Below are 24,958 nucleotides of genomic sequence, written 5' to 3' on the forward strand. Positions count from 1 at the left end.
ATCCTCAACACTAAACTGTCTGGTAGTAATCTCATCACTGCAATAAATAGCTGGACAATCCCGACCGACCTGCATGACAATTACAGACTATCAAAAATACTACGAACCAAATTTCAATGTTTAACCACAAGTCCTCCACCAAAAGAGATTCGTCATTGGTAAGAAAAAAACACTCCACGGAAAATTCCCGGCATTATTAGATGGGGAAAACCTTGACAAGGCTGCTTCTCTCCCCTAAAACTGAAGGCTTTGTTACAGCAATACAAGACAGTAGTTAGGACAAAAAAAATACGAGAAACATATCCAAAGACTCTATTGTTGACTAATGCCGAAAATGTGGGTGAGTCAATTGAACACTTAATGGCAGGATGTTCAGCCCTATCGGAATCTGCCTACCTAGGTCGCCATAACCAAGTTGCAAAGCTAATACACTAGCACTTGGCTTTGACACATAATTTGATAGGTAAGGATACTCCTCCTTATTAAAAATAACAGGTTCTCAAGTCTAGTGAACATCTGCCGTACTGGGATATGCCTATTTTGACCGACAAAAGGGTTGATTTTAATCTGCTGCTTATCGATAAAAAAGAAAAGTCGCTATCATTATTGACATAGCCGAACCACTATCTCATAATTTAAGAAAAACTAGTAGGAAAAACAGCGAAAATATGGGAACCTAGGCTTGGAGATTAAGCGTTTATGAAAGTTATCTAAAACAACAATGTACCCCATTGTTATATCAACCGAAGGGATAATGGAACTGACCTCACAGATAGTTTCAAGACCCTTGGCATTCCGTTTGATCGTCAAAGAGCTGAGCTGAAGACTCTTCGATCTCTAAGTTTAAAAAAAAAAACTGTTTGAGCGTCAAACAGTAAAAAAAAACCAACCTGTGTGAAAGTACAGTTCTGTCTGGAAGAGACCCAAGTCAATGCCTATGTAAAGTGAAGAAAAGTAAAGGCGGTTGGTAGTTGTGCTGGCCACATGACACCCTTGTTAACCGTGGGCCACAGAACCAGATGACCTTTACATCATCTGCTCTATAGACCACAAGGTCTGAAAGGAGGAACTTTACTAGTTTAGGACACACACACACACAAAACAACACTGCAATTTTAATGTAGCTAACTTTAATCTCTTCATAGAAACACTATAGCACAGCGGTTCTCAACCTTTTAGGCTCGGCGACCCCTTTTTACAATCCCCAACTCTGCCGCGACCCCCCCCCCCCCGCACATACATTCAGCAACAGAAGAATAGACAATAACAATCCATTTTTTCGATGGTCTTAGGCGACCCCTGGCAAATCGTCAATCGAACCCCAAGGGGGCCGCGATCCACAGGTTGAGAACCCCTGCTCTAGCACTTCTACGCTAGCATAACATACTTCTTATAGATTCTATTTTGTAGGCTAATGGGGCCTATTGGTATGAACATTATTCTGTTCATTTAATGATGATATTTAAAAAAATTAAATTCGCTAATAAAAGCATTGAGCAACTTAATTGATTCAGTTCCGCGAGAGTCCGGATAACTGGAAGATAAATCTACATCCTAGTTTAACCCTTTTTTAAACATGTGAAAACAAAAAAAAATGTCTTTGATAGCAATATTACTGAAGCATAGATGACTAGATGCATGACGCGTAGGACGTAATCATCTTCTTTTTTTTTTTTTGAAGTAGCGTCTGTATTATAAGCAAAGAAAAGATAAGTTATTAAGTTAATGAAGAGTACAGTATTTTACGTGACAATGCTGACCATTCAGTGACCTAAACTTTTTGTCTCCGACGCCAACGTAGGTCTATTGGAGATAGGGTAGGATTGAATTAGGATAGAGTGGCTTCAAAGTGTGCAGCTATGTCCAACGAATGGACACGCTAGACCTGTGTGCTCTATCGATGACATTTAAGGCTCCTCAAACGCTTTAATCAAAGATGCCTTCGTATCATAATGGGCATGCGCTGTCTAGTCTACATTACAAATACATTCTGCTGGGGGCCGGTATGAAAAGTAAAGAATCACTATTTAGGCCTACCATTCGACAGCTGTATCGTGTCTATGGCGAGATTAAAAGAGGACAGCGTAACAGAGGTGCCCACCCACTATAAAGATCAACTCAGGCGCCATTTCGCCCTCACTGGCACAGATGAAAGTATCTGGTAGGAGATGGTCTTTGAAAGAGACAGTTGGAGAGATCTCCCAAAGGCTGCGTAACACACATTTGAGGCCCAAAGGAAAGCCTATAGTGATGATAGGCGCAGAAGACGGAAAGAAATCTTAAATAGACCGCCAGCGGACAACATCTTTGCACGGCGGAAAAATATGCAGGTTACAACTGGGTTTGCATAGTCATGTGAAACACTGCACTCAGCCTTAATCTTCGGAATAGAAGAGATTGCCATTGGTACTTACCGTACTTACTTTCATAAACTAAGATTATCTAGTGTCAATATTCCTACGCATATACGTGATCATAAATAAGGCTTGTCTTCGAGTCCGAAGATTAGTGAGAAATTCATTATTTCCCGTGGCTGCGCAACCCCAGCTGTGACCTACATATTTTGCCTCATCCAGGGCAAGCATAACCATTGTCCGCAGGTGGTCGATTTAGATTTTCTTTTCGTCGTCTGCGTTTGTCCTCGGCAGCAGATTATCCCGCGGCCTTGGTGAGTGACCTCCAGTTGTCTCGTTCCGACTCAGCCAGGTGCTCTCTTCTATGTCAGCCAAGGAAAGTTGACGCCAAAGCTGGTCTTTGAAGCGTTTCCGTGAGGCGCCTCTGTTACGTCGACCACCTTTTAGCTCACCAATAAAAGACTGCCTTTGACATACGTTCGTCTCCCATACGGGATACGTGCCCTGCCCAGCGTAGCTGTCGAACCATAAGAAGTCCCTCTGTACTGTCCATACCGGCGTTCGCAAGGACATCGCTGTTTGTAGTGCGGACTTGCCACCGTATGTCCACGATGAAGTGCAAGCATCCTTGTTGGAAGCGCTCAAGAAGTCTTAGTTGTTTTTTATATAGTGTCCATGTCTCAGAGCCATAGATCATAGAGTTCCTTTAAAGCGTGTATCTAATAATAAGGCTTGTCTTCGAGTCCGTAAATAAATGAGGACGCGTGTATCTATGTCCTATAGACTATAGATCTAGTTCACAGACCTACATATAATATATATAGGTCTGTGTTCTTGTTTATTTTTGTTTGTTTTTTTTAAATATATTTTATGATGCTAAACGGAAATTGAGAAAACAATGCCAACATGACTGTCATGTTTTATGTGAAGTACACGGTGTCGTAGGTCTGAACTCTTTATTTTGGAAGTCGCATTATGTATTTGAGAAGATCACATTTAAATAACACTTAGATTTATACAACTAATGAACGGTAACAAAGCTTTCGTCCTTCTTTATGTAATAGATTACAAGAGATGCTAATAAAGCCCTAGGCGAGTCCTGTGTCTTCATCTAGTAGTCTATGTTATTATAGTTATTATTAATAAGAGACTCAATCAATGAGTTTTTGTTAAGGGTCGAGCTTGCATCCTTTTAGACCAGTGGTTCCCAAACTTATTTGTCTCGTAGACCCCTTGCCATGTTTTCTGATTTTCGGTAGACCCCTGCTTAACTTATATTGCATTTTTGCACATTCACAAACTAATTTTTTAAACTAATTTCTAACTGCAGTGAGTCAAAGAGTAAAAAAGTAATGTAAAGCTACATCATAAGTTAGAGAGATCTTTTTTTTTTTTACAGATATAATTCAAATTTAAAACTATTAAAATAACAATTAATATGTACTGCTGGAATCACCATGCACATTGGAAATGTTTTTTTGTTTTTTTTTTTGTATGTTCATCATCCTTCAAACATTAATTATTAATTCATTAATTTGCCTTATGTATTATTTGTTTTCGCAAAGAGTTTCTCGTGGATTTCTTGATCTTTCACGTTTGACTCAAATATTGGGCCCGCGGAGCTGTTTTCATTAACAGGAGAAGGGGCAAAGGTGAGTTACTGGCGCCTAAACCAGTAAGCTTCGGGCAGGAGGGACTCATCAGCCTTGGCTTGCAGCCCGCCTAGCCGAAGGAAAATAGAATTCAAACCTCTGCTGCTTTGCAGCTATACACCCAAACATGGGAAAGGTTTCGTGGGTCAGCCCTTGGGAAAAATATGGAGCTGAAGACCATTAAGCAGTTTGCAGCTTTATTGCTCACCCCCTCGATGTGCCCTTGAACTGTAGTGTTACTAAAAGAAATTTGTTTCATAATATCAGATGAAGGTTTGTGTAAAACAGTTTTTAAAACTACTTCAAGGACTGGTAAAATCAATGTTTTATCTATAGTGTTTTCCGTATTTGGCTATAGATAAAGAGATCTTGTAAAATGCTCACAAACCACCATCTTTTCTATATGATGTTGAAGAAAGATTTTGTGAGTCTATTCTGAACTTTTTTCTCACTTTTCTCTTTTTATCAGGGTGGCATCGTCTCAAATAATCCTAGAGTGTAATTGGTTTCTTATAGAGTCATAAAAAGGCTCGTATTATAGACAATCTCTTATTTAACAAGGAAATAAATAATCAACGCTTTAAAATCAAGATTTCTTTTTGTTAAGCCTTGGTTACATGTAGACAAAATTAACTATTTAAATAAGTATTTTAATTAAATACAACTATTTTACTTTTGAACAGACTGACAGATATTTATAATTAAGGTACAAATCATTTATAAGTGTTTGAAATAGTTACATTAATGGGGTGTGAACATTAAAGTCATAGACCCCCATGGGCATCTCATAGACCCCCAATTTACTTTTTCACTTTCGTAGACCCCTTGGAAGTCTTCGTAGACCCCTGGGGGTCTATATAGACCACTTTGGGAATCACTGTTTTAGACCATTGGCCAAAGGGAAGGATTTTGCTCAGATATATGAGAGATTGGATCTTCACCGACCTCTCTGTATGGAGACCTTTTCCCCCACCGTCAACTATATTTTATCATTTAATCACATCCGTTGTTGTGAGACACAGCCCTATAACCGGCACCTCTTGGTTTCACTCCATCCCGTTGAGGCCGGCAAGCAAACGAGGGGTTCCTACGTATTTCTATCTAGATGCTAACTCTTTTGTTTTACTATGATTTAGTTCAACTTCACCTTTTTCACCCATGTTGAACCGGTTGGAGCACTACACAAGATCTGTCAACCGTCTTTCTCCATTCTTCGTTGTCCTTTTTCTTGGACAGAGTTTCATTCGATGACAGGCCTGTCCATTCTTTGATGCTGTCTTCCCATCACTTCCTCTTTCTTCCTCTTTTTTTTTCTTATTCCTGGTACTGTTACCTAACGGAGCTCTGTGAATCTTGTGATGTGGCTATAGAGTTTACGTTTTTTTTTTTCACTTTGGTTAGCAGGTCATCGTAGGGTTTAATTGCTGTATTAATTCAGTTTCTAATCTCTTCATTCGTGATGCGGTCTTTGTAAGTGACACATAGGATCTATCTGTAGTGTTACTTATTCAGTTTATATAGTGGAATTAGTTGCTATTTGTATAGATATATGTCTGTAACTTATTTGGTGCTCAGGAACAGGTACAAAGAAGTGTAACCCACAGGCATGGGGAGATGATTGCAGCAAGTCTTGCATCCATTGCGCAGACGAGTGCAACCAGGTGACAGGATCATGTACGAAGTGTCTGTCGGGATACAAGGACCCAGTTCTGCACTGTTCGAAAGGTGATTACCTCAACAATATTGACCTAGTTAACAAGGCAATAATCTGGTAAAACCTTTTCGATATAGAGTTTAGATCTAGAGTTAAACAGGTTTGTCTTATGATGCGGTCTGAGCTGCCTTGCTTTATAAGTTACAGATGTCCCTTCAGATTAATATATATAAGAACTTAATAACATAACCTTTCTGCTGGCTTTGTAGCTGGTGTTGTAGCAGTTGATGTAGCAGTTGATGTAGCTGTTGACGTAATTGTTGATGTAGCAGCTAATGTAGCTGTTGATATAGCTGTTGATATAGCAGTTGTTGTAGCTGTCGTTGTAGCAGTTGATGTAGCAGTTGATGTAGCTGTTGATGTAGCTGTTGATGTAGCTGTCGTTGTAGCAGTTGATGTAGCTGTTGATGTAGCTGTTGATGTAGCTGTCGTTGTAGCAGTTGATGTAGCTGTTGATGTAGCTGTTGATGTAGCAGTTGACGTATTTTTAATGTAGCTGTTTGTGTAGCTGTTTGTGTAGCTGTTGATGTAGCTGTTGAACTAGCTGGTGTTGTAGAAGTTGATGTAGCTGTTGATGTAGCAGTTGATGTAGCTGTTGATGTAGATGTTGATGTAGCTGTTGATGTAGCAGTTGATGTAGCTGTTGACGTGGACCAGGAGCTAGTCTAGAAGTCTCAGAAATAAACTTCATGTCTCGAAACCTGCATCCCCCCCCCCCTCCTGAAATCAAGTTTGATAATGTTAATGTCATAGCAACATACTTGACTCTCCTTGTTCCTCTCCTAGAATGCGATAAGTTTGAGTTTGGGGCTGACTGCATAGGCGACTGCAAGACGAAATGTGGGATGGATATCGACTGCATCAACCGAGTCACTGGACAGTGTCCAGGCAAGTCACTTCTGATGCTATTTCAAAACCTAAGAGCGTGTTAGAAAGAAAGAAAAGAAGAGAGAGAGAGAGAGAGAGAGAGAGAGAAATAGTGGGGAGGAGAAAAAAGAGAGTAGAAAGATAAAAGAGAAATGTTGAAAGATAGAAGGGATGAAAGAAGATAGGGGAACGATAGGAAAGAGTTTGAAAGGAAAGAGAGAGAGAAACCAAAATAGAGTATGGAGCCCAGGTGCGGACTGGCTATATGGGCAAACGGGCAAATGCCTGGTGGGCCGGTACCAAATGGACCGGTCTGGTCTCGACCAAAGAAAAAAAAAACTTCAATGCAGACAACTTAAAAACAAAAGTGACATCAGCAAGACACAAAGGCTCGAACACGTTTTTTTGTTTGTTCGTTTTTAATGATTATTACAATTAATTTTGTTTGAAATTCAACAAGAATATCAAGAAAAATACACTATACACTGTACGTATTATCATTTGCAAAACGTTAGACTGCACTTTCTGCTATGCACGAGAGACACAGGCTGCTGATGTCTTTGAGGCTGTGTTGGGCCCGATCATTTTGCTGGTCGGCATGGACCTTTGATGGCGATCCCTATTTTTTTTTTTTGCTCTTTCCCTCCCCCGTCTTTTGATGGTTCCTTTGTCAGTTAAGGAAAAAAGGAATGAGAGAGGTTAAGTTAGAAAACATTGATATAACGCAACAAAAATTGGTGCTGTTTAACAATACTTAATAGAAATTAACTTGAACATATACACACAGCCGAGGAATTGTAAACCGCCCAACTTATTCACAGCTCAAAATGGGTATAAAGTTCTACTTTCTGCGATTTGAAAAGAAATAGTAAGTTTCTTTTTGTTTATTTTTAAAAACATAGATCTAAAAATACTACACTTGAGGCTTACAAAAAAATATTATTTAATTTTTTAAAAATGTAGATCTAAATAAATTTTTATACTATTATAATTAATGGCAAATTATGCTTAGTATGAAGTCCTTAATGATGAAAATTATTACAATAATTACAATAATTTATATAGCGCTGTCACATCCGATAGTTAATGAAAGGAGATTTAATTTATATTTTAAATAATGGGTCATGGTATATTCATATATATAGGCCTACAAATCGCGTTTTTGAGAATGTACTATGATGAAGCAAGAGCTTTTCACATTAAGTACCTCTTTAACCGTTCTGCTTTCTCTTATATTTTAATGGAATGGGTTGCCTGAGTCAGCCAGGAAACAAATGATTTAGTATATTTTAAGTCACAGATCAACATGCATGACTAGATTGACACATGAAATGCGAAGAACGTAACTATCTTTTTTTTAAGAAACGTCTGTAATCTATAATTAATACTAAAAAGCTTCAAACTCATTAGTCTGCTATTGTATTGTTTATAGTTTCCAGAATACATACATGTATAAATAGAATACATTATGTAATCCTACGAATGCATCCATCCAGTTTTCGATGCGTTATCAAACTTGATATATTTTGTAGAGAATTTGGCTCACCCCTATAATATAACACATGGGCGTAGTCGGGAGAGGAGGGGTTCAAACCATCACTTGCCTCAGACCTCATTGTCTGAAAGGGAAACTTTACTTACTGCCCCAGTGCAGCCAACTTAAGCAAACTACAGTCACCAAATTTTATGAGCGTAGCCAAAAAGGGTTTTGTGTTTACCCTCCCCCCTCCAATACAAAAACTAAAGCATTTTACCATTTTCTACCAATCGCTGGACTCCAGTAAATTTAGTTTTTGAAATTTTTTTAGCGGAAGAGTAGCAGGCTAATTGCAATGTACATAACACAGAATATGCATTTTTTAAAGCTTAAAATAACGGAAATGATGCTTGGTTCCGGGGCTTTGCCCCGGACCCCACTGGAGGAGCTCACACCGCTCCCCAGGTCTCCCTACCTTTCTCTTAACGGTGTGTACTGTCTTTCCACTAATTATAGGAAGAGAGTATTCTAGGGTAGAAAAAACGTTTGAAAGAATGAAAGAATGAAAGATCAGAATGTAATGAAGATTAATTACATATACACACACATTAATATATATTGTGGGTAAAAATCCCACCGAAAATATATGGCATGCCATTTGTGGGCCGTTTATATAGTAATGCCCGGGCCGATTTTGATACCCAGTCCGCCCCTGATGGAGCCTTAAGAAAAAAGAAAAATAATTAAGAAATAGTTATTTAAAAAAAAACATGGCTTATATTAAGATTAATTAATTAATTAATTAATTTAGATCAGTCATGTAATTAATAGTAATAGATCCAGATCTATGCGATTAGAATTATTTTGACCAAGTGTTTTTGTTAAGCGCAATTTCATTCTTTTAACTTTCTCAATACGTCGGGAAAGAGATAGGGTGGATGAGAAGGAAAGGGGGTATCTGTGTGAGTGCTACCGCAATCGCTTTCTAAAGGTATTTATAAAGAAAGTTGAACAACCTGAATTCGAACTCGGGGGCTCACAGTCACGGAGGTCACGGCTCAAGTCATATCAACACAAAACCCCTGTTCCAGCGAAGTGTTTTTGAAAATAGATTTTTTTAAAAATAATTATCTATTGTTAGTTTCAAACTTTAAATTGGCGATCTATTTCTCTCTACTTAGCAAAGAGAAGACAAATCCAAATTTGACCATCACATCAGTCCATTTCAATTTCTTTCCCTTAGTCGATACCAAACATAAAATAATTAATAACTAATAGTTTATAAATAATTGGTTATTATTTTCTTTAGTGATTCTCGTACAAGAAATGATTGTGCAACATTTCAGCTTGATCCGAGTGGGTGTGGGAGAACTTACGTGTACAAACGTTTATCAGACAGACTGACAAACAGACGGACAAAGTTGATATATGTTTTGTAAAAAGAAAGAGAAAGATGACTAATAAAGAGGAATATATACGAAGAGAAAGAAAATAGAATGGGAAAGAAAAAATAGAGAAAGTATAAGAAAATAGATTATAGAAAAGCAAAAAGAAAACAAGGTTAAAAAAGACAGTTTGTGTGGAAACACAAACTCAAAATCGGCCCCCGAAGTGGTCCACTAAGGCAGGCTTCAATATTTTCAGAAAGAACATCCGAATGAAATTATATCAAAGACAAATGAGAGATAAGAATGGAGAAAGAAGGTTAACAGATCTTGTGTAGTGCCCCAACGGTCCCGCAGATCAAAGGATTGGTGAAAGTGAATGTAAAGTTAGATATGAACCTGGCCTAACTAGTTCCCCTTTCAGACCTTGTGGTCTATAGGGCAGATGATGTAAAGTTCATCTGTTTTTGTGGCCTACGGTTAACGAGGGTGTCATGTAGCCAGCACAACGACCAACTGCCATTACTCTTCCCCAACTAATGTCAGGTACCCATTAGAGCTAAGAGGCGCCCAAAGATTCCAAAGTTGAAAATCCCAGTCTTCACCAGGATTCGAACCCGGTACCCCCGGTTCGGAAGCCAAGCGCTTTACCGCTCAGCCACCGCGCCTCCCCTGGCCTAACTGATGTCTTATAATTGATCTAATTGTTTTGAAGAGGCCCAATCTCTTTTTCAAATCCTCAAAAAAAAAAAAAAAAAAAAAAAATTCCGGAAGTTGAAAAGGTCACAAAAATGAAGTTTACAAGATTACTATTCTTTTTAAATTATAAATTAGGTCTAACTTGCAATGCATACTAATTAGCTTTTTCTCATAAAAAAAACTGCTTGCATAACTGATTTTAAAAATTAGATTTTTCGCTTTCAGAAAAAAAAAAGTAGCCGTTGCATCAGAAATTTGAATGGTCTAAAATATTGTGATGTCCGATTTTCAATATCTTTTCTAGTTGACGAGATCTAAACGGGACGGACGGACAGACATTTCGCACAAAACTAATAGCGTCTTTTCCCCTTTCGGAGGCCGCTAATTAGAAACGTGAAAACGAATATGTAAAAATAAGAAAGTTGAAAGTAAGACAGAGAAATGTAGGCCTAATCGTTTAAAATTTGGTAGTAAATATTTTGAATCTAAACCAAAACCCTTTAAAAGAAGTCTACGAGCTTCAAATAGCATACATAAAAAAATAGTGCTTTTTACTATAATCTAATGTGTTTTTCTTTGGCGGGGGGGTGCGGGGTTGGGGAGTAAGTCTCTTAGCAATAAGATATTTATAGTAGCAGTACAAAGATAATGGCAGTAGAAAGATCTAGATAGTGGTATTACAATGATTTATATAGTAGAAGTACATTGATTTAGATAGGGCTAGTACATAATTAGTGGCAGTACATAGATAGTGGTAGTACAAAGGTTTAGATAGCGGCAGTAGAAAGATCTAGATAGTGGCAGTACAATGATTTATATAGTAGAAGTACATTGATTTAGATAGGGCTAGTACATAATTAGTGGCAGTACATAGATAGTTGTAGTACAAAGGTTTAGATAGCGGCAGAAGAAAGATCTAGATAGTGGCAGTACAATGATTTATATAGTAGAAGTACATTGATTTAGATAGGGCTAGTACATAATTAGTGGCAGTACATAGATAGTGGCAGTACAAAAGTTTAGATAGCGGCAGTACAAATATTTAGATAGAGGCCGTACAAAGGTTTAGATAGAGGCAGTACAAAAGTTTAGATAGAGGCAGCACAAAGGTTTAGATAGCGGCAGTACAAAGGTTTAGATAGCGGCAGTACAAAGGTTTAGATAGAGGCAGTACAAAGGTTTAGATAGCGGCAGTACAAAGGTTTAGATAGAGGCAGTACAAAGGTTTAGATAGAGGCAGTACAAAGGTTTAGATAGCGGCAGTACAAAGGTTTAGATAGAGGCAGTACAAAGGTTTAGATAGCGGCAGTACAAAGATTTAGATAGCGGCAGTACAAAGGTTTAGATAGAGGCAGTACAAAGGTTTAGATAGAGGCAGTACAAAGGTTTAGATAGAGGCAGTACAAAGGTTTAGATAGAGGCAGTACAAAGGTTTAGATAGAAGCAGTACAAAGGTTTAGATAGAGGCAGTACAAAGGTTTAGATAGCGGCAGTACAAAGGTTTAGATAGAGGCAGTACAAAGGTTTAGATAGAGGCAGCACAAAGGTTTAGATAGAGGCAGTACAAAGGTTTAGATAGAGGCAGTACAAAGGTTTAGATAGAGGCAGTACATAGATAGCGGCAGTACAAAGGTTTAGATAGTGGCTGTAAAAAGGTTTAGATAGTGGCAGTACAAAGGTTTAGATAGAGGCAGTACAAAGGTTTAGATAGAGGCAGTACAAAGGTTTAGATAGAGGCAGTACAAAGGTTTAGATAGAGGCAGTACATAGATAGAGGCAGTACAAAGGTTTAGATAGAGGCAGTACAAAGGTTTAGATAGAGGCAGTACAAAGGTTTAGATAGAGGCAGTACAAAGGTTTAGATAGAGGCAGTACAAAGGTTTAGATAGAGGCAGTACATAGATAGAGGCAGTACAAAGGTTTAGATAGAGGCAGTACATAGATAGAGGCAGTACAAAGGTTTAGATAGTGGCAGTACAAAGGTTTAGATAGAGGCAGTACAAAGGTTTAGATAGAGGCAGTACATAGATAGAGGCAGTACAAAGGTTTAGATAGAGGCAGTACAAAGGTTTAGATAGAGGCAGTACAAAGGTTTAGATAGAGGCAGTACAAAGGTTTAGATAGAGGCAGTACAAAGGTTTAGATAGAGGCAGTACAAAGGTTTAGATAGAGGCAGTACAAAGGTTTAGATAGAGGCAGTACATAGAAGTGTTTTTTTAATCTTAATGGTAAGTAAAAAAAATAAATAATGTCAGTTTTCTATTTTTATACTTTCTATCCCCCCTCCAGAGGAGCAAGGGTTTGCTTGGTACCTGATTATAACACTTCTGTCAGTGATCTTGTTTGCAGGAATCGTTTACTACGTTGTGTAAGTAGAAATATATACATGTCATTCGACGATTGTCAAAACTATTTTCTAGCATTTAGCCATTAATAGATTTTATGACAGAAGCATAGTTAATAGTTTGTACTTAGTGATAGAGTCATAGTCTACAACCATCTCATGGCAGAAGCATATTTATGAGTTTATTCTTCTTGATAGAGTCATAGTCTATAACTAACTCATGACAGAAGCATATTTGAGTCATAATCTACAAATAACTCATAACAGAATCATATTTATGAGTATATTCTTGTTAATACAGTCAGTCTACTTTGTGTAAAGTCTGACGTTATATGCAAAGATATTATCTAATATAGTAATGAGAAATAGTTGAGAAAAGCTGCCTTGTCTTAAACATGCACTTCAAGCTCGGTTGTCCTGGTTCAAACCCTAACCCTTTCATCCACTTTCAAACCTATTTATGAGGGCAAATGGCCTTCATTTGTTTCTATGGGCAATGGCTTAACGGGGGATCACAGGTGACCAACACAACGGCAACCCGCCGTTACTTCCCCAATATATGCCAGGTGCCCATTACCGTTGGTACGATGGAGCGTTTTGATCAAATAATTTCGGAATTGAAACTCCCAGTCTTCACATGTATTCCAGCTCGAGACCCCTCGGTTTGGATGCCAAGCGCCTAACTACTCGACCACCAAGCCTCAAGGTTTGAACTTTGCGCGCAAAGATTTCCTAGTGTCCAATGGACCTCATTCACCAATGATAATCAAACAACATTTAGTCACGTGATCTTCTTGATAAAACAACGAAAAAAAAAACTGTCACGTGACAACCATCCTGAATTAAACATAAGATCGTAAATTATATAGAAGAGATAGAGCCCCATGTGGCTAAATGTTGTTTGTTTACGATTGGTGAATGAGGTCCATTGGTCCAACAGTAAATGTGTTTGAGATTTCTTTCTTTTGCTTATTAAAATAAAGTCAATTTTTTTCTTGATTTCATTCCCAGCACAAAGAAACAGTCAACTAAAAATCTTGTGCTGAATGGATCCAAGACTTTAACGGCTTCGAAGTCTAAACTGAATGAAAAAGGAACCATGGGGAACCAAAGTGATGATGTTTAAAAACTTTTAAAGTGGAATTATAGTTTCTTGAGAGAGAACTTGGAGTCTGTGTGAAGTGTACGAACGATGAGTCTAAGAAAACATTTTAAGCAGAAAATGATTTCCAAGTTGATTGAATAAAGTCTCTTTGAACAAATATCATCTTCGTGTTAATTTTGTATGGAAACATTACGACCCTGGGAAAGAGAAATGCAGAGAAGACAAAACAAAGATGGTGTCTGTGAAAGTAGCTGTGGTATTCATACTCTCTTGCCTTGACTACTGCAACGCCGTTGATTGCAGGTATTCCCCATGACAAAATCACCAAGCTGCAACGAATTCAGAACAAAGCCGCACGAATAATTCTATGAAAAAGAAGTCGAGATACTGCTACCACTCTCTTGCGCACACTCCATTGGCTTCCTGTAAAAGAGATAATCGACTACAATTGTGGCCACACTTTGTCATCAGTGTATATATAACAAAGAAATGTCCTTGTACCTTAGCGAACTGATTACTCCATATGTCCCTCAGAGAACACTGCGCTTAACGGACTCAACGCTTCTAGTGGTGCCACGTTTCTCCCTAAAAAGCTACGGTCTGCGGGCTTTTTTCAGTGCATGGACCAAAGGTTTAAAACTCACTCTCCATCGATCTCAGACAGACAACACGCTACACTACACTCAAGAAGAACATTAAGACCTACCTGTCTAAAACATTTTTAGATTAGTTTGTCATTTTAGCTCTCGTGTTTATGTTTGTAATGTTATCACAGCGCCCTGAGCTTACAGTTTGTTTGTTTGGCTGTGTGAAGTGTCTAGTGTGGTAGCTTAACTTGTTGCCACAGCTGGCTAGCATTTGTGAAGGGGAAGCAATTTTGTAAGTCTCTCTTGCCAGTACACAGCCTCTCCACAGCAAGTCCCATGCAGTACCTCCTCGTGGCGGCAGATGGAAACTGAGGCTGCGAAGCCTCAGGCTAAACTGCAAGGATCTCGAAGTAGGTTTGGCCCCAAGATGTGAGGCAGGCATGGCCCATCGGCGTGCGGACACGCCCTGTTGCCCACAAACCAAACCCGTAGCCATAGGTCAATAGCCGCACTGCCTTGTGTGTGTGCCCTTGTAGGGTCTAAGGCTAAGGGAGTAAACCCTAACAGAAAATCCGGTCCTGGAGCCCCGTAGGCGGGGGGACAGTAGTAAGACTACTGCTCTCTGGCAAACTCCTGCAGCCACCTGTATAAATGAAATTGTTAAATTATTAGCTCAACAGAACTCAACTAGGACGAGAACGACGATCACAGAAAACACGGATGAGATCTGTCACAGCCTCATTAGACATTGAGTGTTATCTGTCACAGCCTCATTAGACATTGAGTGTTATCTGTCACAGACTCGTTAGACATTGAGTGTTATCTGTCACAGACTCGTTAGACATTGAGTGTTATCTGTCACAGCCTCATTAGACATGGAGTGTTATCTGTCACAGCCTCATTAGACATGGAGTGTTATCTGTCACAGCCTCATTAGACATGGAGTGTTATCTGTCACAACCTCATTAGACATGGAGTGTTATCTGTCACAACCTCATTAGACATTGAGTGTTATCTGTCACAACCTCATTAGACATTGAGTGTTATCTGTCACAGCCTCATTAGACATTGAGTGTTATCTGTCACAGCCTCATTAGACATGGAGTGTTATCTGTCACAGCCTCATTAGACATTGAGTGTTATCTGTCACAACCTCATTAGACATGGAGTGTTATCTGTCACAGCCTCATTAGACATGGAGTGTTATCTATCACAGCCTCATTAGACTCTGACCGAAAGTGGAATAAAGGAGTTTTTAAATCTTTCAGTTTTAGTCCTAATGAAAAGGAGACGACCACTTCGTTCAGATCTTATGTAATCGTGGTTTAATGGGTGCAGGTTGTCTTTAAGAATCGTAAGTTATTTTGGAAAGGCATCTTTCTTGGAAAAGCTCTTCAAGAGATAGTAGCTATACTTGAGTGATATACGATGCTTTTTTAATAAGTCTATTTATTCTACGTGCCAGTGAAGTATTACCATACCAGCAGGTGATGGAAAAGTTAATAAGACTGCTGACGGTTGCTGTGTAGAAAAGTTTGATTATTGTTTTGTCTATGTTGAGTTTTCTTAGCTTTCTGAAATAGAAGAGTCGTTGGTGAATTTTCGTGTATAGATTTTGACAGTGCTAGCTCAATTTCAGTTTGTTGTTGATAGTTGTTCCTAGATATTTATATTCTTGTACTTGTTCTATGGTTTGGTTGTTTATCTGAATTTCTGCAATATGGTCTTTGTTTTTCCTAAAATCAATAATCATTTTTTTAGTTTTCTGAACATTTAAAATTTAGAATTAAATAACTGACGGAACTATGTTTAAGAGCGCAAGTGGAAATAAAAAAAAAATAAAGTAAAATTGTGTGTGCGGCGGGGGGCGGGGTTGCATAGCACAACAGGAAGAAGATTTCTAGACAATGTTTTACTTAAGCCAAATGGCGCTATACATCATCAAAGTCTAGTTTTCCATTATGTCGCATATTGCCCTTTAGATGGTAAATGGACCTATTTTTAGCTGGTAATTTGGTTTGAATTCTAAGTAAGAGAAACAAGGAATTGATCAGTGACCTCTGTGACCTCCATATTGATAGCGATGATTGAACTCCCATCCGACTACTAAGAGAAGGTTGGACTTTGCAAAGACTATAGGCTTCCGATTCAATTCAACTTTATGTCCATTTTGTCACAAAGCACAAAAGCATTAAGAAGGCAGTCTGTTGAAACGAATACAAGCGCAAAAAATATACAGAGATAGGCTACTCGGGACAGCCCAGCTCTCCTTTTCTCTTTTTACCCTCTCTCCTTCTCTTTCCCTCTCTTTCTCTCTCTTTCCCTCTCTCCTTCTCTTTCTCTCTCTTTCTCTCTCTTTCCCTCTCTCCTTCTCTTTCTCTCTCTTTCTCTCTCTTTCTCTCTCTTTCTCTCTCTTTCTCTCTCTTTCTCTCTCTTTCTCTCTCTTTCTCTAGCCTTCTTGCCTCCAACAATGCTCTAATGATTAAAAAAAGGAAAAATTTCCGATTATGTGCACAACATTGCATCATAGTTTCCAAGTGCAATCAAAATAATCTTCTTTTGGAGTTCCTGATTCAGTCTGAAGTTAATGTAGCTGTTCTACTTTTTGCTTTGCTGTTTCAATTATTTTCAATCTCCTTCTTTGAAAGAAAACATGAGGTACCCTGTAGACCTGACTAGTAGAATTAGCTTTAAAGCTTTAATTAAGACTTCTAAAATTTAGTTGTGCCTAGTTCTTGGACCTAGTACTAGATCTGGATCTTATTCATGTCATTCATCTTAGATCTAGTTCTATAATCATAATGTAGCTACAATAATCAATCTTATAACTTATATTCCTACAAAAATGTCTATATCTATGCTTCATTACAATATAATAGTTTAGCATATTGCCGGAGTTTTGTAAGTGGAAGCCCTGTGTACATTTACAAAGGACGTACCAACCTCTTCAAACACCTATATAAATGGACTTGCATGTTCTAAAAAAGGTCTTTTTTGTACAGAGAAAAATACAAAAAAAATAGATGACTTTTAAACTTGATCTTTTTTCCTTAATTTTCATGTATTTAATATGCGTATGTTGTTAAAAAAATATAAGAAAAATGTGTAGGACCTTTTGAAGAGTGAGTCTCTTTGCTGCTATACGGTCTTACGTTGTTTTGAGGCCCGTCTCTTTACAACTTTTCCAATTGGGAGTTCAATTAATTTAATCTGCAAAATACTTCACTGCTGTCTTATTTAGAATACTATTAATTTTGGTGAAATATATTCTAAAGAACAATTAGTTTGGTTGTTTGTGTATGCATATTACTGTTTGGGGTATTTTTTTTTTTTTTACTTTTATTTATTAGTAATTCATGTGGTGAGCAATTTAATTTAAAAAAAATATATATAAGTAAAAATCTGTATGAGCTAAAAAATGAAAAAAAATAAAATTCTACTAATAATTAGCTCAAACATTTGTCTTAGTCTCAAACTGCAAAGTTTAATCAATTCATTTTGGCGCCTTTTTTTAAGCCCATGGAGCTGAAATTTAGCACATAAACTACCAAATATCGCTTTATTAATTACTAGACATATATTACCCGCGACCCGCGGGTCTTTATTTGCGCATTACTGTCGATATAGTCACTGAGAGTGTTTTGTAAACAATTAAACGAAATAATAATGTAATAAGTAAAGCGAATGTGTCAATGTAAAAATAGCTAATAGGCTTAAATCCATTTTTTTTAAAATTAAAACATTTGCTTTTGAATAATCTAGTGGATTGGATTTAGATGTATGTTAAACGTAGCTAATGATCCTTTCACGTTATTTCTCTTTCGCTACGAAAATAAAATTAGTTTTGCGAAAATGGTTTACCCGAAGTCGATACATTCTTATCTATTAAAAACGAAAAGAGCGATAGCTTTGTTAAATAAATGGGATTATAAAGTAACAATAAAACGAAATAATTTTAAGTACGCGAGTCATGAATAAATATAGATCTAGGCCTATCTCAACTCGGCTTCGCAGCTTTCGTAAACAAATGTAGCTTTAGTAAACCAAATTTGAATGTTTATTTGATCAAAATATGAAATGAATGGACTATAATTAGTATGTTTATGTGTTTAAGTATAAAACTATCTGTGCGAAGAGAAGTTTTATCATCTTAGTGTTGAATTAGAGTTTTAGATCTAGGGATGGGATTATAAAGTAACAATAAAACGAAATAATTTTTAGTACGCGATTCATGAATGAATATAGATCTAGGCCTTTAACTCGGCTTCGCAGCTTTCGTAAACGAATGTAGCTTTAGAAAACCAAATTTGAATGTTTATTTGATCAAAATATGAAATGAATGGACTTTAATTAATATGTTTATGTGTTAAAGTATAAAACTATCTGTGCGAGGAGAAGTTTTATCATCTTAGAGTTGAATTAGAGTTTTAGATCTAGGGATGGGATTATAAAGTAAACAATTAAACGAATTAATATTTAGTACGCGATTCATTACTGAATTGTCTAATGAAAGAATGTTCGTCAGGAAATCTGTAATCACAGATATAAGGAACTAATTAATGTAAAAAAATGCTTTTGAAACACAAAATTGAAGGTTAATTTTATTATAAAATGAAATCAATGGATCTTCTTTTGTCTTTTCATGTGTCAAAGTAAAAAACTATCTGCGCAAAGTGTATTTCTTAAAATTAGATCTAGGTCTAAATCCTTTCTATCTTTTCTCATGTCAACATTGTAGACATGGCCTAGATCCATAAAATACTATAGCTGTAATAGAGTCGGACAACTTTATTTTTTTTGAGGGTCTTAAGTTTGTTTTAGGGCTACAATACATACACTACGGTCTAAGTTGGTACCCAAAGAACATTCCTGCCTAGTTTTATCAAGATTGGTCAAGCGGTTTTGATGTCTATAAGTAACATACATACATACATACATACATACATACCCCTCACATTCTACTTTATAATATAGACTAGACATATATTACCCGCGACCCGCGGGTCTTTATTTGCGCATTACTGTCGATATAGTCACTGAGAGTGTTTTGTAAACAATTAAACGAAATAATAATGTAATAAGTAAAGCGAATGTGTCAATGTAAAAATGGTGTGAATGAAGCTATCAAATCAAAACAGCTAATAGGCTTAAATCTATTTTTTTTTTCAAATTAAAACATTTGCTTGTAGGCCTACATATATTTGATTAAAAATTGAGATGAATAGACTTAATTTTGTATGTTCATGTGTTAAAGTAAAAAGTAGATCTTGAGGTAGACATAGATCTAAATCTACACTAATCTAGTTGCCTTTTATAGAGTTCATTCTGTGTTGCGCATGCGTGACCTTTTTTCATGAATGAATATAGGCCTATCTCAACACGGCTACGCAGCTTTATTTAGCGAACAGCGAACGAATGTATTAAAAATGCTTTAGAAAAACAAATTTGAATGTTAATTTGATTAAAATATGAAATGAGTGGACAATAATTAGTATGTTTATGTGTTAAAGCATAAAACTATCTTTGCGAAAAGAAGTTTTATTATCTTAGAGTTCAATAAGAGTTTTAGACCTAGGCCTAGGAATAGACTCAGTAGAGAGATGTGTTAATCACTGTTAATGTGTAACCATTTGGTAATGTCTAATGAAAGGATGTTCGCCAGACATTACCCGCGGCCTGCGGGCCTAAGTTTGTGTTTACTAATCTAGTGGATTGGATTTAGATGTATGTTAAACTTAACTAATGATCCTTTCAAGTTTTTTCTCTTTCGCTACGAAAATAAAATTAGGTTTGCGAAAATGGGATTACCCGAAGCCGATAAATTCATATCTATTACAAACGAAAAGAGCGATAGCTTTGTTAAATGAATGGGATTATAAAGTGAACAATTAAACGAAATAATGTTTAGTACGCGATTCATGAATGAATATAGATCTAGGCCTATCTCAACTCGGCTTCGCAGCTGTCGTAGATGAATGTAGCTTTAGAAAACCAAATTTGAATGTTTATTTGATCAAAATATGAAATGAATGGACTTTAATTAATATGTTTATGTGTTAAAGTATAAAACTATCTGTGCGAAGAGAAGTTTTATCATCTTAGAGTTGAATTAGAGTTTTAGATCTATGGATGGGATTATAAAGTAAACAATTAAACGAATTAATTTTTAGTACGCGATTCATTACGGTATTGTCTAATGAAAGAATGTTCGTCAGGAAATCTGTAGTCACAGATATAAGGAACTAATTAATGTAAAAAATGCTTTTGAAACACAAAATTGAAGGTTAATTTTATTATAAAATGAAATCAATGGATCTTCTTTTGTATTTTCATGTGTCAAAGTAAAAAACTATCTGCGCAAAGTGTATTTCTTAAAATTAGATCTAGGTCTAAATCCTTTCTATCTTTTCTCATGTCAACATTGTAGACATGGCCTAGATCCATAAAATACTATAGCTTTAATAGAGTCGGACAACTTTATTTTTTTTGAGGGTCTTAAATTTGTTTTAGGGCTACAATACATACACTACGGTCTAAGTTGGTACCCAAGGAACATTCCTGCCTAGTTTTATCAAGATTGGTCAAGCGGTTTTGATGTCTATAAGTAACATACATACATACATACATACATACATACCCCTCACATTCTACTTTATAATATAGATTTGATCGAAAGCCAGGTGATCCATCGTGGACCTTAAGGGAACTAAATATTGTATTGTACTATCCTTATTTCTGAGTAATATCCCTTTGCATATGTCCAACCCCATACAAAGGACATATGAAAAGGTAAAATGAAAATGAAAGGGAACTAAAGCAGAAAATAATTTAAAAAAAAAAAAAAAGCATTAACAATTTTTTTTTTTTTTTATAGAAACAAAGCTTATATTGTGGAATAGAATCAATTAGTTTAAATCAGCCAGGCAATTTGCATGCGGGACCGCTTTCAACTTGATATCTGTTCGATTAAAAATATGTGTGCCTTTTTTTCTTTTTAAGCTTGAAGCTTTCTCATGCGCTATGATTTTATCACTTGTCTGGACCAGTTGTGAAAGGGGGAGGGAAGAAGGGGGGTATCTTTGTGAATGTTTACATGATCGTTTTTTTTTTCAATGCATAAAAAAATTCACACAGGTCTCCAGAGTCCTCAAGGGGACTAATTCAACGTAATTAACACATTTGTCAAGTACGATTTCTTTCCCTTGTTCAACGCACCAAACAAAATAATTACTTACCAATAGTTAATTAACTAATTGGTTAATCTTTTCATCATACAGACAGAGTGAGTCTATATAAGCTTTGTAAAATTACATCTCTTTTTCAGGTGTGAACTTGTCTATCAACTGAAATTAACTATTTGGATATGCTTATCTTATCAGATAACTCTTATTACATCAGGTAAGAGATTCTCTTCTCTTCCTTTCTATGGAATCAGAGTCTGATACTTTTAACAACTAATATTTTAAGGTATATTAACTCATTCAGTTAAAACTGTCTGGTAAAAATGAGCCCCCTTTATACTTTGTAGCTCTAATATAAGGGACTATATGGACGTCAAGTTAAATACATCTTTTACAGACTACAATGTAATACTAATTTAATAAAACACATTTTTTTTAAATTAATGTAATAGCCTACATTCGTAGACGGGGCTTTTAGTAGGCTTCATCCATTAGGACCAACTAACATAGCGATCCAAAAGCAACATAAGTCCTATATTTCTTTTAAAGATATAGAGCAACCATACAGTTATCGATACGTCATAAAAAAAAACATAATGATTTTGAGAACGGATAGGCCTGTAACCTATCATATGATATATATACAATTTACGAAATGTACTGTATAGAAATGACTGGGCCGATTTCTACATCCAGTCCGACCCTGGATCCGACCATATTTAACAACGGAGTCAACAAAAAAGCTAGCTTTGGCATTCCTGCTCTCCCTCCTTGACTACTGCAACGCTGTGCTAGCAGATATATCCGATGACAAAATATAGTCCTACGTAAAACAAGACGTGATTCTTCTACTATGCTCCTGCTTCATGTGAAAGCGAGAATCGGCTACAAGGTGGCGACACTTTGTCATCAGTGTATCTACAACAAAGAAATCCCCTTGTTACCTTAGAGATTTGATCACTGTAATAAACAAACTATAAGTTCAGGCTGAAAGAGAACAAAGAAATGCCCTTGTACCTTAGAGATTTGATCACTGTAATAAACTTAAAGTATAAGTCCAGGCTGCAAGAGAATAAATCTCTTTACGGAGAGCCCTGCGCTCAATGGACTCAAAGCTTCTAGTGGTGCCACGTTTCTCCCTCAAAAGCCACGGACCGCGGGCTTTTTCTGTGCACGAACCAAAGGTTTGGAGCTCACTCCCCATTTATCTCAGACAGAAAGCCACTTTCAAGAACTTTTTAGAAAAGTTTGTCAATTTAATTGTTATTACAGCGCCTTAAGCCTACATTTTCTTTGTTAACAGCGCTTTATAAATAAAATTATTATTATTATAATCTTGTTTATTATACAGCTGGTATATCCAATATGGGTCGGACGTTTGTTTTGTCGCTTCCTAAGCTGAAGAGTTCATCACTTGTCCTGGTATTTAGTACATTTGAAGCTGAGAAGCACATTGTGAGTGATCTTTACATAGAAACTAAAAATATTCTTTATGGTATTATACTCGACACGTTGTTGTGCTTTTTTAAAAAGCTGTATGTCTGTCTGTCTGGTAAAAAGTGTATACACGTTATTTCTCCCTAACCCATTCTCGGATCAAGCTGAAACTTCGCACAATTATTCTTTGGCATAGACAAGACATTAATCGATATAAATGAAGACATTTTTTTTTTTATTTTGCTTGTTTTATTGACTCGTAGGCCACAGAAACAGATGACCTTTACATCATCTGCCCTATAGACCACAAGGTCCTTAAGGAAACTTTATTTACTCTCAATGATAGCGAACGAGCCAATATAAACATATGCATCTAGTTTATCACACTTACAGATTTGTTAGCGTTCCATAAATTTAAGACAAAGCTAAGTGCTATTTTAGAAGTTCAGGAGTATATTTTATATTTTTTTTAAAGTATTTTAAGACTAAAACCAAGATTAGGACTAAGAACAAGAGAGTAAAATGGGGGCGTCGCATAGGACTGTACCCATTTTCTAAGGAGAACAAATAGTTAAACTTATGCCCAATGTTATTGAAAGAGTACACTAGATTTTAAATAAATTGTTACTTTTTGTTTATAGTTCGTCCATCGTGGTTTGATGATGACCACTTTTGTCATCCGGGAGGGGGGGGGGCTGAGGGCTTTGCACTGGGGGTTTGTGCCTCCTCATGTGGCTGGTGAGACCTATGTGAGCCCGGAATGTTCGGTTGAACACTGGGCAGGTAATTCCAGCTGGAGCTAGTGTCTCTGGCGCATTTCTTCTGCCAGCGCTGTTCTCTTTTCCTCAGCAACCTGTGCGCCAGTTTTCACAGCGCGACGCCATGGTGCTCTGTCAAGTGCCTCTGTCTCCCAGGTAGCTGGGTCTATGCTGAACTCCTTCAGAGATGCTTTGAGGGTGTCCCTGGAGCGTTTTTTTTTGTCCGCCTTGTGAGCGCTTTCCTTCTCTTAATTGACCATACATTAGTCGTTTAGGGTTGCGGTGGTCTTCCATCATTTTCCGTTATTGATTACATGATTACATGGTCTTTTTCTTTAATAAAAAAAAAACAATCTCTCTCTGTCTCTGTCTCTGTCTCTGTCTGTCTGTCTGTCTGTCTGTCTGTCTCTCTCTCTCTCTCTCTCTCTCTCTCTCTCTCTCTCTCTCTCTCTCTCTCTCTCTCTATATATATATATATATATATATATATATATATATATATATATATATATAATTCTCTTCATGGCTCAAGAGTTTGGACAAGAAGTAAAGGAAATATCACTCTTTTAAATCTGCAAGTCGGACGGCCTAGAGTTACCCTTCGAAAAAGAAAGAGGGGGAGGGAGAACTGTAGTATTCACCCGTCACAAAATAGCAGGGCCGGACTTAACCGTTGTGACCAAGAAGTCATGGAAAGATCACTCTTTTTTATTTCTACCCCACGTAGATTTAAGGAGGACAACTAATCCATTCAGTCACTAAATAGCAGGGCCGGACTCAACCGTTGTGGCACCATATGCGGACCACTGGGGGGGGGGGGGCTAGGGGAGTGAGTATCTGGGAGAAGGTTCCGTGCTGCCTTAAGGACTCAGTAAGCACAACTCTGCTACAGTGTCGGAATATTGCCGTAAAGCAATTTATTTTGCATTTTCAAATAGCTTAAACTGTATCTTGCTGTACACGGGTTTAGATGTTTTTCTTTATTGGTATATAGGTGTCAGTGACGTCATCCTTGCAACCAAGCAGCTTCGATGTTAAAGTTTCTACAGAGACAACGAGGCCTGGCGTGCTGCGACTAGATCCTGACAGGCTGTACGTTACGAAGAGATTAATATTGAATCACCAGTTAACTTTTATCCATGTATTTCCTTGGTTATTTTACGTTCGTTAGAATTATAGCAGAAAGTGGTTCTGCAAAAATATGCAAAGTTATAGCAACTCATATTGATACCTATTTCATTTAGTTTAAATTTTGTTGCAGCCATGGTTATATACATGCACACTTTATGACAAAAAGTAAAAGTACAAGAGTATTTTGTCGGTATATTAAAGCATACAAGTTATCCCCTTTTAAAACCATCTTGCTGATTATGAAAAATGAATACTAAAACATGCTCA

At 37.0% G+C, this 24,958-nt stretch overlaps 2 protein-coding genes across 3 annotated transcripts in view; both read left to right on the forward strand.

The window, feature by feature from the left end:
* Window positions 1-3,242: 3,242 nt before the first annotated feature.
* Window positions 3,243-13,754, forward strand: LOC129923879 (cell death abnormality protein 1-like). Of its 2 annotated transcripts, none has more exons than XM_056016667.1 (5): window positions 3,243-3,385; window positions 5,582-5,731; window positions 6,507-6,608; window positions 12,438-12,516; window positions 13,504-13,754. In XM_056016667.1, the coding sequence occupies exons 1-5, from the start codon at window positions 3,379-3,381 to the stop codon at window positions 13,616-13,618; spliced, it is 453 nt and encodes a 150-aa protein (XP_055872642.1). In that variant the 5' UTR covers window positions 3,243-3,378; the 3' UTR covers window positions 13,619-13,754. The 2 variants fall into 2 exon arrangements, with proteins under 2 accessions (XP_055872642.1, XP_055872643.1); XM_056016668.1 differs by having other exon boundaries at window positions 5,588-5,731.
* Window positions 13,755-16,740: 2,986 nt separating this feature from the next.
* The window catches only part of LOC106065949 (uncharacterized), a 32,326-nt gene continuing 24,108 nt past the window's right edge, over window positions 16,741-24,958 (forward strand). The window contains exons 1-4 of the mRNA XM_056016587.1: window positions 16,741-16,842; window positions 21,509-21,582; window positions 22,717-22,820; window positions 24,555-24,652. Coding sequence (XP_055872562.1) covers window positions 16,838-16,842; window positions 21,509-21,582; window positions 22,717-22,820; window positions 24,555-24,652 — 281 coding nt within the window. The 5' untranslated portion in view covers window positions 16,741-16,837. The remainder of the gene's footprint in view (window positions 16,843-21,508; window positions 21,583-22,716; window positions 22,821-24,554; window positions 24,653-24,958) is intronic.

Source organism: Biomphalaria glabrata, chromosome 18 (assembly GCF_947242115.1).
Source record: "Biomphalaria glabrata chromosome 18, xgBioGlab47.1, whole genome shotgun sequence".
Lineage (NCBI taxonomy): Eukaryota > Metazoa > Mollusca > Gastropoda > Planorbidae > Biomphalaria > Biomphalaria glabrata.

Bases quoted from the DNA above. Each gene is read 5' to 3' on its own strand.
- LOC129923879 (XM_056016667.1), top strand. The intron at 6,609-12,437 runs GCAAGTCACTTC...TCCCCCCTCCAG, and splicing joins AGTCACTGGACAGTGTCCAG to AGGAGCAAGGGTTTGCTTGG. The intron at 12,517-13,503 runs GTAAGTAGAAAT...TTTCATTCCCAG, and splicing joins GGAATCGTTTACTACGTTGT to CACAAAGAAACAGTCAACTA.